The sequence below is a fragment of the Mauremys mutica genome, chromosome 2 (genome assembly GCF_020497125.1).
Source record: "Mauremys mutica isolate MM-2020 ecotype Southern chromosome 2, ASM2049712v1, whole genome shotgun sequence".
Lineage (NCBI taxonomy): Eukaryota > Metazoa > Chordata > Testudines > Geoemydidae > Mauremys > Mauremys mutica.
In genome coordinates this window covers 179,513,241-179,527,829 of record NC_059073.1, presented here as the reverse complement: position 1 = coordinate 179,527,829, position 14,589 = coordinate 179,513,241, and the positions used below count along the sequence as shown (strand labels likewise).

At 44.0% G+C, this 14,589-nt stretch overlaps 1 protein-coding gene across 2 annotated transcripts in view; it reads left to right on the top strand.

Moving 5' to 3' along the window:
* RECK (reversion inducing cysteine rich protein with kazal motifs) overlaps positions 1 to 14,589 on the top strand; it is a 127,038-nt gene that overhangs the window by 31,071 nt on the left and 81,378 nt on the right. The window contains exon 5 of one of the 2 annotated variants that reach the window (XM_045003569.1): positions 10,416 to 10,501. In XM_045003569.1, the coding sequence (XP_044859504.1) occupies positions 10,416 to 10,501 (86 nt within the window). Of the gene's footprint in view, positions 1 to 10,415; positions 10,502 to 14,589 lie in introns of those variants that run through there. The other variant, XM_045003570.1, reaches the window with a different exon arrangement.

Below are 14,589 nucleotides of genomic sequence, written 5' to 3'. Positions count from 1 at the left end.
AAATCCCTAGGGAAGCCCCTTGAGATAAAATCCTGGATCTATTACTTCAAGTAACAGGGATTCAAGTGGCAGTGAAGTAACTATCTTCATTATCAATGTTTTATCTATCAGAGTAGCCTTTTTAATCGCCATCACTTGTCCAGATGGATTGTCTGAAGTAGTTTCATTGTATGTGTAATCATAATACAGTAATTCCTCTCACTGATAAAAATGGTCCTTTGGTCTTTAGGAAAGTAACTAAAAAGTACAAATGCAAAACAAGATAAAATCAGGTATTTAAATTGCTTTGACTTAAATCAATCCACTCTGCTTGTTAACTGCCTTTTAACGTGTTATAGCAGCAAGAAACAAGAAAGAGAGCGCCCGCACTATCTAACTGGTCAGCTATCTGTGGACCACTGGTCCAGAGACCATAGTTTAGGAACCATTTATGTAATGTGTGTTCTTTTATACTACACCAGGCCTGCACATGTCAGCTCGGGGGAGGGACTGGGCCGACCCCCCCCCCCCTTAAGTCCCCCCTTTGGTTGGGGGCGGGGCGGCTACTGTGCTGGTTGGTCCCAGGGTGGCCTCCGTAGTGATCGGGGCAGGGGTGGGGATTGAACTGTTTGTGGGCAGCCAGGAAATCCACAGAGGAGACGTGTGTGTGTGTATGTGTGTGTGTGTGTGTTGCACCTGCTGTGCCCCGACTGCTGCCCCTTCCCTGGTCCAGGGAACCTCCTTGGCCCCTATCACACTGCCCCCACCCCGGGCTCCCTGCAGCCCCTGTGTTTATGTGTTGGATAGTCACATCCAATCCCTTCACACTGTCCCCCTTTCCCCTCCCCTTAGTTCATAGCCCCAGAAAATCCCTTCAAACTGTTCCCCTTTTCCCCTCCCCTTATTTCATGGGGGGGATGATGAGCCGGGTGGGCAGTAGCGGCGAGGCTTTATACTTGGGGGAGGAGGGGTGAGAGGTGAGCAGCGAGTCGGTGGCTGGAGGGGGGCATCCATTTTCAGTATTTTAATTTTTGGTACTGCTGTGTGCAGTAATATAGTGACCCCTGGGGGGTTGAAGAGGGGTGTGATGGGGCTGAGCGGGGAGGGGGTGGGTCCTATTTTACTGCTGTGATCTGGTCACCCTATGTGCGCCATTTCTTTCCCCCTCTACAGGCTTCCACACACCATCAGTGCCTTGCTAGTGTGCCATGCGCCGTGAGATAGCTCTTCTCTTTGTGTGTGACACTGAGTGTCTCCCTTGTGTGTGAATTTATTCAACAAAATCTTGAGCTTCGTAATGGATACCATGAGTGAAAAGAAAAAGAGAAAAATAGAGCACAGAGTTTTCAACACTGAATGGACGAATAAATACTTGCGTACTGTTTCCAAAAACAAAATACTGTGCCTCGAGTGTCACGAAACGTTAGCCATTCCGAAAGAATACAACCTTCGGCAGCACTTTGAAACTAAACATCCCAATCTCACCAAATTGAACCCAAATGAACAAATAATTAAAGCAGCCAGTTTAGTGAAAAACCTTAGTGGAGAACAGCACATTTTCAAGAAAGTGAGCACTGAGAATGATAGTTACTCAAGTAAGCTTTCAAATTTCTAAGGAAATTGCTGCTGCTGGGAAATTCTTCACAGAAGGTGAGTTTTTAAAAAAGTATATGTTGATTGCTGTATCTGAGTTATGTCCAGAAAAGAGGGGAATATTTGAGAATGTCAGTCTATCACGCATGACTGTACAGAGAAGAACAGCTGACATTTCTACCAATCTAAGTGATCAGTTAAAGCAGAGAGTCAGTGAATTCTGCTTTTACTCCCTAGCTGTGGATGAAAGCACCAATTTTAAAAGACACCACCCAACTTCTTATTTTTATTAGAGGTATTGATAAAAACTTTGAAATTACTGAAGAACTTGTTGGCATGTGCTCCATGACGGGTCGCACAACTGGAAAAGAAATCTCCGGTGAAGTGACAAAGTGCATGAATGATAAGTTGGATAAGATTTCACAAACTTGGTGGCCATTTGTACTGATGGTGCTCCAGCTATGTGTGGAAAAAATGTTGGAGCAGTTACTCTTCTTGAAGAATTTATTAGGAGACAAATAAACAAACATCACTGCATCAGCAGGTTTTGTGTAGCAAAACATTAAAATTTGAGCATGTAATGTCAGTGGTAGTTTCCATTTTAAACTACATCTGTTCTAGAAGACTAAAACATAGGACATTTCGAGCCTTTCTTGAAGGGGTAGATGCTGAATGCAGTGACTTAATCTACCATACGGAAGTGAGGTGGTTGAGTCGAGGAAGAGAGCTCCAGTGTTTCATTGCTTTGAAAGAGGAGGTAGCAAAATTCCTAGAAAATGGGCCAATAAAATTCCCAGAGCTTGAAAATGAGTCCTGGAATCAATATCTTTTTCTTTTGTGATATTACAGCACACCTGAATGATCTCAACATTCAACTTCAGGGAAAAAATCAACATATTTCAAATGTGTGCAGCAGTGAAAGCTTTCAAAATGAAATTGAAACTTTTCAGAAGTCAGATATCAAAAGGTGAAATGTGTCACTTTCCCACTTGTGCACAGCGTATTCCCTCTGCACAAATATACCGAGTTAGGAGAAAAATATGCCAAGCACATCAATCTTTTGATTGAAGAATTTGACAGAAGACTTCCTTTGTCTAAAGAAGATGTCCAGTTGAAGCTGATTGAAGATCCCTTTTCTGTAGATCCAGAGGAAGTGCTACTAAATTTGCAGTTGGAGGTTATTGAACTTCAGTGTTCGGCAGTTTACCGAAATAAGCACAGAGAAAGCAGCCTGCGGGATTTCTATAAAAGTCTGGACGATGAAAAATACAAGAATTGTATCGAAGTTGCACTGAAAACGTTCAGCATTTTTGGAAGCACTTACATATGTGAACAAACATTTTCCATCGTGAACATGAATAAAAACAAGCAACGTTCTTCTCTGACTGACCATTTGGAAGACATTTTGAAAATATCCACTTCAAATATGACCCCCGAGTACGACAAGCTTGTTGCCGAAAAGAGATGTAATATCTCTCATTAAATTTGTAAGGTAATTATGAAAAGTACAAACGTTTTCTTTCAACGGAATAGGTTTTTCATTTTTCCATGATTCATAAAAAATTTAAAAAATTGTTTGCTTTAATTGAAAAATTCTTAAAGTATCACCCCTCCCCCCCAAAACCTTCCTTTTCGGCTCTCAGCTGTTTCGGCGGCTCGGCACTGGGGAAGGAGAGGTTGTTTCCGCAGGGCAGGCGGTGCGGGGGAGGGGTTGTTTCTGTGGGGCCGGGTGGTGCTGGGGCGGGGGATGTGTTTCAGGGGGGCTGGGTGGCGCTGGGGAGGGGCGGTTTGGCAGGGCCGGCGGGTTTCGGCCCTCAGCTGCTTTCTTTGGAGTAATATGGCCCTCGCCGCTTTTATGAGTTGTTCAGGCCTGTAGTACGCTAATCTCTACTACTTGAGCACCTCACAAAAAATATTAGAAGTACATGCTCCAGACTGCTGTGAACAGAAGTTACAACTCCATTAATGTATGTTCAGATTGCCTTAGTCACAAAATCAGTTTGTGTGCTATTGTTAGCATAACTCAGCATAACTTTATTTAGATGTGGCAGCAGATGTTATACACAAGATCACCTGATGGTTTTGCAATACCCCTGAGAGAGGAACACATGCAATAAAACTTACACCATAGCAAGGCTCTTGTGGCATCTTCAACTTGGCATGTATCTGTAGCTGCTTTGTGTGTTCTACCTTGAACTTTAATATAGGATTACTTCATTGTTTCACAATAATGTGATCTACATGGAACTACACCTGAAACACTCAAACTCCTTCTACTGCAAAATATAGTTGCCTAATTACTCAGTTTTTCATGCCAGTAGTATACCGCAGTGGTTGTAAAAGTGGATTGATCTTAGTGTTGTCTGTGTTGCATAGCCAGTTCATTGCAACAGAGATTTCAGTCCTCTGGAAGTTTTGGTCTGATTGATCAGTAGTAAGGCTACATTTTAATCACGGGTATTTTTAGTAAAAGTCATGGACAGGTCACGGGCATGACCTGTCCATGACTTTTACTATATACTCCTGACTGAAACTTGGGGGGCCGGCCTGGGGGATACCATGAGTGCTGGGGGTGGTTGCCCAGGGGATGCTGCGGGTGCTCGGAAGGGGGGGGCGGCCTGAGGGGGCACCATGGGGGGGTGGGAGATGTGGCCTGGGAGGTGCTATGGGTGCTGGGGGGAGTGGGAGGGGTGGCAGGTCTGGAGCAGGCTCCCTACCTGGCTCCTGGGAAGTGGTGACCTCCAGCTCCTAGCTCTATGTTCTGTCTCCACTCCACCCCAAGCCCCAGTTCTGTAGCCCCCATTGGCTGGGAACCACAGTGTCCCACACCCCAGCCCTGAGACCTCCCACACCAAACTCCTGCTGCTGAGAGGTGGCGGGGTGAGACTGCCCCAGCAGTGGCCAGTGTGCTTGGCTTGGGGGCTACCTGAGCTGCTCAGATGGCCCTGGGCCAGGTGTACTGGCTGCTGCAGAAGTCACGGAGGTCACAAAGTCACAGAATCCATGACCTCTGTGACAAACATGGAGCCTTAGCCAGTAGCCATGCATTTTGTCTTACTGTTTAAATCAGGGGTCTCAAACATGCGGCCCACGGGCCGCATGCGGCCCTCGGAGCTCTTCCCTGCGGCCCGCGGAGCTCCCCCAGTTACTTCCTGTCGCCGCCAAACTCCCCCCGCCCCCCTCCCCGAGTTATTTTCTGTGCCTAAGCTCCCCGCGCGCTGCTCCCCAATGTTTGGGGCCGGGTCTCTCCCCTGGCCCCACCTGCCGCCCCCACGCGCCTCCCCCCAGTGTCTCCCGGCCCCCACTTGCTGCCCCCTCACCGCCCGGTAGCCTGCCCGGGAGCTCACGCTGACTCCACTCCTCCTCCGCTATGCCGGCTTCCGGCATCACCTGCTGCCGCAGGGTCCTAGCGCCCCCCTGCACTAGGGCCAGGGCAGGCTGCCCTTCCCCTAGTCCTGAGACTCTCCAATGCCCCGAGCCTCTCCAATGCCTCAAACCCCTCACCCTCAGCCCCACAGCCCTCACCCCTGCACCCCCTCCTATCCCCAAACTCCGTCCCAAAGCCTGCACCCCCACCCCCTGCCGCAGCCTGGAGCCTGCACCGAGCACAGAGCCTGCACTCCAGACCCCCTCCCCCACCCAAACTCCCTCCCAGAGCCTTAGGCAGTAAATCTAAGTGCGTGTTTTGTCCTTTGAGTGAGGTGCATTACTGAGTGTATATATTTATTAAAACTGCTTGGAAATGACTTCGTCAAAAAAAAACAACACTCATGGAAGAAAAGAGAGTTTTCCAAGACAAATGGGAGAATTTATATTTTTTCACAGAGGTAAAAGATAAAATTCAATGCCTTATTTGTCAGCAAACGATTGCTGTTCCCAAGGAGTATAACGTGCGTCGGCACTATGACACGATGCACCGTGAAAAATATGATGCATTCACCGGAAAAATCCGAGAGGAAAAAGTTCAGCAACTTAAAGCAGCATTTGCCAAGCAAAGACATTTATCTTCAGGGATTAACAAGTCTAGCGAAGATTCAGTAAGAGCAAGTTTTGTGATAAGCGAAATGATAGCTAAATCATCGCGACCTTTTACAGAAGGCTTATTCATAAAAGAATGTCTTATGAAGGCCAGTGAAATTTTATGTCCTGATAGGAAGAAAGTTTTTGAAGGCATAAGCTTGTCTGCAAATACAGTTGCCTGCAGGATAACGGATTTAGCTGATAATGTGCAAAAACAATTGATTCAAATGGCAAAAGACTTTGAAGTATTTTCAATTGCTCTTGATGAGAGTACAGATGTATCAGATACCGCACAGTGTGCAGTGTTCATTAGAGGTGTGGACTGCAATTTGAATATAACTGAAGAATTGCTAGACTTAATGCCACTGAAGGGTATCACAACGGGACGTGACATATTTCAAGGATTGGAAGAGTGCATTGAAAAAGCTGTTGGTGGCGCTTAGCACTTTCCAGGAGGGAGGGGGGAGGAGCGGGGAGCCGCGCGCTTAGGGGAGGAGGTGGAGAAGAGACAGGGCAGGGGCGGGGCCTCATGGAAGGGGTGGATTGGGGGTGGGGCCAGGGGCAGCAAGGGGGCGTGTCAGTGATGCGGCCCTCGGGCCAATGCACTAGTCCTCATGCGGCCTTCGGGGTCATTTGAGTTTGAGACCCCTGGTTTAAATCTTACAGATTTCTTTTCTCTAGATCACTTTTTTCAATTGATATTTTTAATGACTTTTTCAGTGAAACTGTCAGTATCATGGATTTAATCTTAAGATGACTCTTTCCATAGCTCCACATTCCTGAAGATTGTTCATGCAAAAGTTCCACAGAAACAACTGCTATATAATTATTAAATACTAAAATAGCATGTAGCAGGCAGCTAACCCTGTGATTAACTGTGGATGGGTGTTTACCCCGTGTGACTTTCCTGTGAACTGGTTGTCTGTCTAAGTGAGAATCCATTTTATTTACTCTTACAATTTTGAATTATGTCACACAATGTATGTCATATTTCCTTGATAAAATAATTGGTATATATTGGTGAAATGTCATTTTAATAGCTCTAGACATTCAGTACAGACTATTCAAGTGTGGCAGGGGCTTCCATGCAGATGGATCTTAAACAACATCCCTACACATCAGGAGTCGGCAGCCTTTCAGAAGTGATGTGCCAAGTCTTCATTTATTCACTCTAATTTAAGGTTTCATATGCCAGGAATATATTTAACATTTTTAGAAGGTCTCTCTCTCTCTCTCTCTCTCTGTGTCATTATTATATAACTAAACTATTGTTGTATGTAAAGCAAATAAGGTTTTTAAAATGTTTAAGAAGCTTCATTTAAAATTAAATTAAAATACAGATCTTAACAGTTTAATGTGATCCTTGCCCTTGCTTTTCCTTGCTGAGTTTTCCAATGTCTGGCACATATTTGGATACTTTAAGCTGCACACAGGCTTCTGAGTGATCAGTTGTTAACTGGCTCTGAGAGGGACAGAGAATAGATTTCATGTGTGAAAATACCTGTACACACAGGTATGTGGATCCAAATGCTGAAAGCATCGCAAATGCAATTTTATTCAAACAGTTAAATTTCACTGACAGGGACATCCAGCAGTTCAGAATAGAGACCCTATGATCTCTCTTGGTAGCTTCAAGTGCACTCCACAGATCTACGAACTTTGATGCCCACAATTCTGAGCTTTTTAACTGAATGAGTTGCATTTCAAAATCTTCAACTCCCATTCACTGAAATACAGACAAATCCAAGTTGCTTTTGTTGAACTTTTCAGGTTTGTTTAGAAAAGAAAGCATTGGGCCAAATCACTGGAAATCTTGAAATCTGTTAGAAAATTCTGATTTCAGTTCTTGCATGTACATTCCAATCTCATCAACACTGACAGTGCAACGTGTCAATAGCTCTTTTATGTGTTGGAAGTAGCGGAAAGTCGAAGTTTGAATACCCCAAGAAAAAACTGCTAGTTTTACAACAAATACCTTCCAGACTTCATAAAGATCCAGAACCATTTGCCCTGCACTCTGAAGACACAGGTTGAGTTCGTTTAGGTGAGTGGTGATGTTGGTTAGAAACATGAGCTTACACAGCCATTTGTCATCATTCAGTTTGGGGTAGTTTTGTCCTTTCTCTGATTAAAAATGTCTTGATTGCATCAAAACAGTTTACAAAGGCACCGAAACCTTGCCACGACTTAGCCACCGAATGTTGCTGTGAAGTTGAATGTCATTATATGCACTGTCCATCTCTTCTAGCAGTGCTTGAAACTGTCTGTGAGTCAAAGCAGATCGAGCAACAAGGAAATTCACAATTTGTACCACTGTATTCACCACATTATTAAGCTCTGAATTAGAAATTTTAGCACACAGATTTTCTTGATGGATCATGCAGTCAAATTTGACTGGCAGGCGGCCAATTTGATCTTCAAGTAACTTTACAGTTCCCTTCTGTTGTCTCACAAAATATTTTTCTGATGTCAACTCCTTGTTCTTCAAAATGGCTTACAAAACTTTCCACTATATCTTCCCCCTTTGTTGTGCCATGCAGGGGTTTTAGGCAACAAAGTTCCTCTTGGATTTCATTGGAAGCACAATATCTTGCAACAACTGCCAAACGTGGAACATCGTTTATATCCACGCTATCATCAACTGCAACGCTAAACAGTGCTGTGTCTTTTAATGCAGTTGTCTGCTTTTTGTTAATGTTTTCTGCCATTTCGCTTACATGTCTCTCAACTGTTTTGGGAGAGACAGGCAGTTCTTTTATTCTAGATATGATCACATTTTTATTTGGCAAATCATTGAACGAAACCTCTGAACTGCTGAGAAACTTTTTATATATTTCCCCACCTGTAAACAGCTTTCCGTTTTTTGCAATGCACTGTGCAATCTTGTAACTTCCTTCTGTAGCTTGATTTTTTACTTGCACTTAAGCATTTAAAAACACTGCTTTGCTTCTCATATCCCGTTACTGCCTTTTTGATCGATTCCGTCTTGTCTGCTTCATCAAGAAAGGTTTTCTCATGCTTTGTTTGAAAATGTCGTTGAACACTTGATGTGTGACAAACTTCCACAACAGAAAGCACTAACAGCACGGTCCTTCTTTTGATAAATCCATGTGTGTCCAAGAAGGCTGAAATGAATGGATATCTAACTTTGCTTTCTTAGGAGCTGACATTTTGTCAACTCACAGTGGAAAAAAGAAATCGCGACAGACGGCATGCACAACGTCAAACGCAGTGCGCTGTTCCATGTGGTATGATAATGATGTAAGCAGCAAAACAGGACTTAAAAATATTCCAGTGGTGCTGGAACAATTTTTAAGGTGGTGATGCTGAGCTACGTCCCCTCTTGCCCCTGTATGTACCTCTCACTGCCCCAGGCTGGGGCCAGTGGGCCACAGCTGGGGGTGGCTGCAGAGTGCCGGGCTGAGGCCAGGGGCAGAGCCCTGGGCTGGCAGCTGGGACCCCAGGCCAGCAGCGGAGCCACCCGAACTGGTGGCTGGGACTGGGGACAGCAGCGGGCTGAGTGGGGCCCGTGGACAGAACCCCGGCTGGCAGGGGGCTGGTGGATGGTACCCCAGGCTGGCAGCGGAGCCTCCAGGGCTGGCGGCTGGTCCCCCGGCTGACAGGGGACTGGCGAATGGAACCCCAGGCTGGCAGCAGAGCCCCTAGGCTGGTGGACAGGACCTGGGCAGTGTGAGTGCCACTGAAAATCAGCTTGTGTGCCATAGGTTGCTGACCCCTACTATACATGTTGTGTGAAAGGGCAAGTGAGGGAACTAAGAGAGGGAGAAAATGAAAAGGCAGCTGAGGGAATGGAGAGGGAAAAGCAACACTTTTTAAAAACTGTTAATCTCTCCCCAAAATGCCAAACTGCCTTTTCTGTCATAGTTTGTGGACATCCAGCCATTTTTAACTCTGTTGTCAATTGAAATGGCAGCCGAGACCATAGCAATGGAAGAAGGTTTCCAAGGAATCTTCTAAAAGATATACATGTGCATATTAGGGCTTTTGATTAGTCTATTTGTTTTCTCTTCTACCTCTACTAACAACTTGTTTCCTAGAGGAAGGCTATAATGCATGAATATCCTGAAACTTGTTTTAATTTTTTTCTAAGAAATTAACAGTAGCACATTTTAGGACCCTGCATCAGGATCCTGGGCTCATATGATCTGTACTGTTACAGGTCCACCATCTCCCCTCCACCCAAAAAGCTGCTGCAGCTGAGGCAGTCCTTTTTTATGATGATTAGCTTTGTTGGACAAAACCATGAATGATAAACTGCATGCAGAGAGACAGGGGAAGAGATAAATTGTGTAAATTAGAAAAGAGAATTGTTGTATTAAGGTATTTTGTGGGGAAAAGTGAGAGAAGAAAGAAACAGGAAAAAGTGGGGTTGGGGAGAAATATAAAGAATATGGTGTGGGAAAAGCAGTTATATAAGGGGTCTGTGGTGGGGCAAAAGAAAAATGAGACTGTTATTGAAAATAATTCAGGAAAAGATGCATCAAAATCTATTGTAGAAAAGGAGAAAAAGAAGAGTGAAGCCAGGAAGGGACTGAAGGTTTAAAAAAGGCAAGAGAAATGTAATAGGTTACATTCCTTTTAATTTAAATAATTGATTGAAAATATACTATTAAATAAAGTCTACAATAAACTGCACATATCTGGTTTCCATAACACGTAGGAGACATGGCACTAAAAGAAAAGAGGAATGTCTATTTTTTAGTTATTTTCCCTCTTAGCTACTTTGGCTGAGTCGTAGAGTTAGGTATTTTTGTTGTAGCCACCTGTATTACTATAATATTTGCTGTCATTTTATTTTAAAGGTGTTTTGAAAAAGTCTGATGGTTGGGTTGGCTTAGGTTGCTGTGAACTAGCTATTGTTGTGGAATGTCGACAAGCATGTAAACAGGTGAGGTTTTCTAATTTTCTTCCATGATCAGTATTAAACATAACAGAACACTGCAGTTTGTGAACAGTAATATGGCAAGTTAAATTCATTTATTACATCTACACCTTTATACTGAATTTAATTTTGGGGGAAATATTCTGCAATTACTTTTAGAACTATGAAATAGGTCAAGAAATCATTTTCTCTGTACACCTATAATGCATACCATCATGTTCTTGGTTAACTTTTTTTTTTTTTTAAAGCCTAAATTGAACCTCACCAAATCTTTTGTGGTATTTTTTGGGGAGGGGGAGGACCTAAACCAGTTTTAGTTCTCTTCTTGGAAATTAACAGGCCAAAATTTAGATTTATAGCTCTTCGATCTAAAAGTGTTTAGGATAACAATAGGGTGACCGTTGGAGGAAAAAGGGAATGCAGGAAGAAAATATTAGTAAAATATTTTTATTTTCTATTTTATAAAATATAAAAATATTTTATGAACCCTAAATATTAGTAAAATAAGTAAAATAAATTAGGAAAGAAAACATTTATATGATCTTGTATCTTTCTAAGTATCTATCTTTTCCTTTTAATTATGTTGGAAAAGTTGTACTGGAGTTGTGGCTGAGGACTTTCAGAGCTGGAATGGGGACTATTAGCAGACTCTGGGGAGAGCATTTGACAGAGAGGTAGTTACCTTGCAGGAGTATGGGTAGTGAGGCATGACTAGGGATCACGGTTGTGGAGGCAGAGAATGGAGTCTGGTAGTGAACATGCAGGAAGTTTATCAGCTAAGGCAATGGTAAATTGTAGCTTATATCTTTTGTTCTGATGCTCTTCAGGAACCCTGAAGCCACTGGAGCTAAATTGGCTTAAAATGGTGCAAATGTGGTTGCAGAGCAAAATTTAGATGGGTAAAGCCATAACTAGTGTGGATGCATGGTATAATTTGTTCTTAAAGCGATTCAGTATAACTGAGTGAAGCACAGATGATTATAGTGTAAACAAGTTCTTTATGATACTGAGAGAGCCTTCTCAGCTTACGATGCTTAATTAGTATGATGTTTATATTACATGATTCTGGAAGCTTCATGGTCACTTTCCCCACATCCTCCCTAAATAATGTGTTATCTCTATGGGGAGCTGAAACCAGCTTAAACAGCAAAAGTCTGTGTGACTGCTGGAAACTCTGTATGACAAAGGAATGCAGCATTTTACTTGAGGTCACCAAGCCTCTCAAATCTTTGTGCTTCTGCTCAAGTTCATCCACAATAGCTTTGGATGAAATGACAGTCACATTTGAGATTTCTGGTCAAAAGTCAAATGTGCAGTCAGTTTGAGACAATTCTTCTATCTTGTGAACTTTGAGCAAGACCATAACTATACAAGTATTTGACACATTGGAGAACAAACCAGCTTGTGTAATGCTTCAGAGCAGTAAATATGGTATGTGTCTATTCTAGGGACTGAAAATAGTAAGAATGAGTTGTAAGAATTTATTAACATACTACGGAATATAAAACCAGGGACTAGATAACTCTTGTTCAGATGTAGTTCAAAGCAAGCACAGATTCGGGCTTTAGAATAAATGGTCTTTTGAGGTCCATTGTCATATAGAAAGGGCAGTCAATGAATATAGGTGGTCCAATGCTCCTGATTGACTGTCCTTTCTATTTCAGGTCTGGTCTCCTACCCTGACACTTTTTCCTTGGATAACCCCCCTTTATGGTTGCTGGGGTTTTGGTAACTCAGTAAGAGACTCTACTTTGAGTTAGTAACAAACTATATTACTCTGAATGATGCTTAGAGAGATCTATAAATCCTCTTTTGGGTGCGTCTCAGAACTAACTCCCTGACTAGGTGCAGTCATGGACGATCCAATTACACTTTTAAAAAAGAATTGCAGTAAACTGGTGCCGTTAACAAAATTTCAACTGAGGTAATTTATTTCTGCCTCCTCTAAGTAAATTAACTGTACAGAAAGTTTACATTGATTGATTTAACCATTTTCTACCCAAAATATCCAATTTTCTTTTTCAGGTAGTGTCCCTATGGGCGTTTCAGTTCAGGTGTGCATGCACCTCTGAAATACTTCATAGGCGATTTCTAGCTAGGAGTGCTCATTAGGCCCACGCATGCATCCTATGCCTCCTTGTGGCAGACACCAAGGCTATATGTATGGGCAAACTGCCTCCATGCCTTCTCTACTGCCTTGGCCCGGGGAAACTACATGATCCAACCTAGAGCATACTCTGCCTTCCTCTTCACTTTTTCTCTGTTAAAGTTAGTTAGTTTAGAAGAATTGTTAGTGTTTGTACAGTTAATTAGTTTTAGGTGAGAGGATTTTTTTTTTTTTTACCATCACTCCCCTCCCCTCCGGGAGACTTGTCTTCTCTTGGTGGGATATGCCTGATTTGCCAGACTTCAAATATTCCCTCTCCTGCTGGGAGGCTGTACTGGTGAGCGACAGACACTGGAAGTGTGTCTGTTGCCTGGGGAGTCCCATATCTCCCAGAGTGCTCCTTTTGTTTAGCCCTTGAGTCCAGAGCTAGGAAGAACAGGGACATAAAGCTCAGGCTGTTGGCGATGGTGTGACAGATTTTTGTTACCTATCTGCCTGATATGTCAGGTGACCAGGCTGAGGCCACAGGACCGTTAGAGGAGGAGATGATGGAGCACACTAAGTAACTGGGTTTTAAAGCTGTATTGATAAAATAATAAAATAACAGCGGAGAGCGCTGGGGGTTCCCCATGTCACTCAAAGGAAGGAAGAAAGCATTAGTGCCCCAAGCCCTAACCCACTTTCATACTCACACCCGCACTACCCGAGGCTGGCCAAGCCTGGGCGTAACGCAAGAATTGGGGGAAAGGTGGACGGGAGTTCTTGTCCTGTGCACGGGTCATCCAGGGTCCGCTGTTGATCCCTGATTTGCCTCAGCTCCTGGGAGGGTTTTTAAGTCCTGGGGTCTCTTGGGGGTGTCTCCTTCAGGGACCTTTGTTCCCCATGCTCTGTGTGCCAGTTCAAACTGGCCTTCCGTGGCTTCTTCAGCTTTTCCAAAACACACCAGCTTCAGGGCTGTGAGACGGTTATTTTTCCCTGGTTGACCTTGTCTCACTCCTTTTCACGGCCCCTGCAATTTTGTTCAGCAACTCTCCTTTCTCATGGCTGGTTGGGGTGGGGTGGACTCCCCCCGATTCTTTCTTGGCAGGTAGCAGAGTGTGTGCAATGTCCTTGGGCTGGAGTTAGCTCCTTATCTTCGGGTTTAGCTGGAATATCAAGTTAACCCGTTTTTTCCTCCTTTCCTCCCCCTCCGGCCTTTCGCGCCTGTAAAGAAACCTTTTGTTCTGCATTCATAACTTTAACCCTTTCCCAAATGCCTTGCAATGCTTGCAACAGCATTAGCAACATACAATGCTAATCTGCCTCCCCATGGAACCCCCTGAGGGAGGGGGCCATTGGGTTGTGACAATGGAACATTCCCTGCAACCTCTCAACCAGGTCAGGAGACCCCTCCTCGCTCCTTTGTACATTTGTCCCCAGACAGATACAGTGTCCTGTCAAGTATGTCCCAAGGTTCTCCTAAGAAAGGGAAGACTTTAGAACACTCTGGGAATAATCCCAAAAAGAGGAGCATAGACTCCATATCTAAGGAACCAGCTCCAAAAAAGACCAGTCCCCATTGAAGTCCTCAGAGGGTACTGTGGAGGCCAAGGACTCTTTCTCCAGTACTGGCAGGCCTGCAAAGCCCCGAAGCTCCAAGTAGAGGAAACACTGCTCAGAGAGGGCTCCTGTACCCTCCACCAGTAAGAAGAAACACACGGTACTATCAAGCTCAGCTCTGCCATTGGCACTGAAGCACTCAGCTCAGACATAGTTGCAGTTGTCGGCCTTAACCCAGTCATCGGTACTGATGCAAGGAACTCAGTGCGGGGTGACTGTACAAGCAATACCCTTGATATCAAACAAGTATCTGCATCTGACAGAGCTTGTGGTATGCTCATTGTTACTGGTACTGTCGGCTCCAACCATGGTGACCTTGACTACAATGTTGGTACTGGTGTCCTTTCTGGTACCACAGGAGTTACAATACTTGAGTGATCTATCGGTG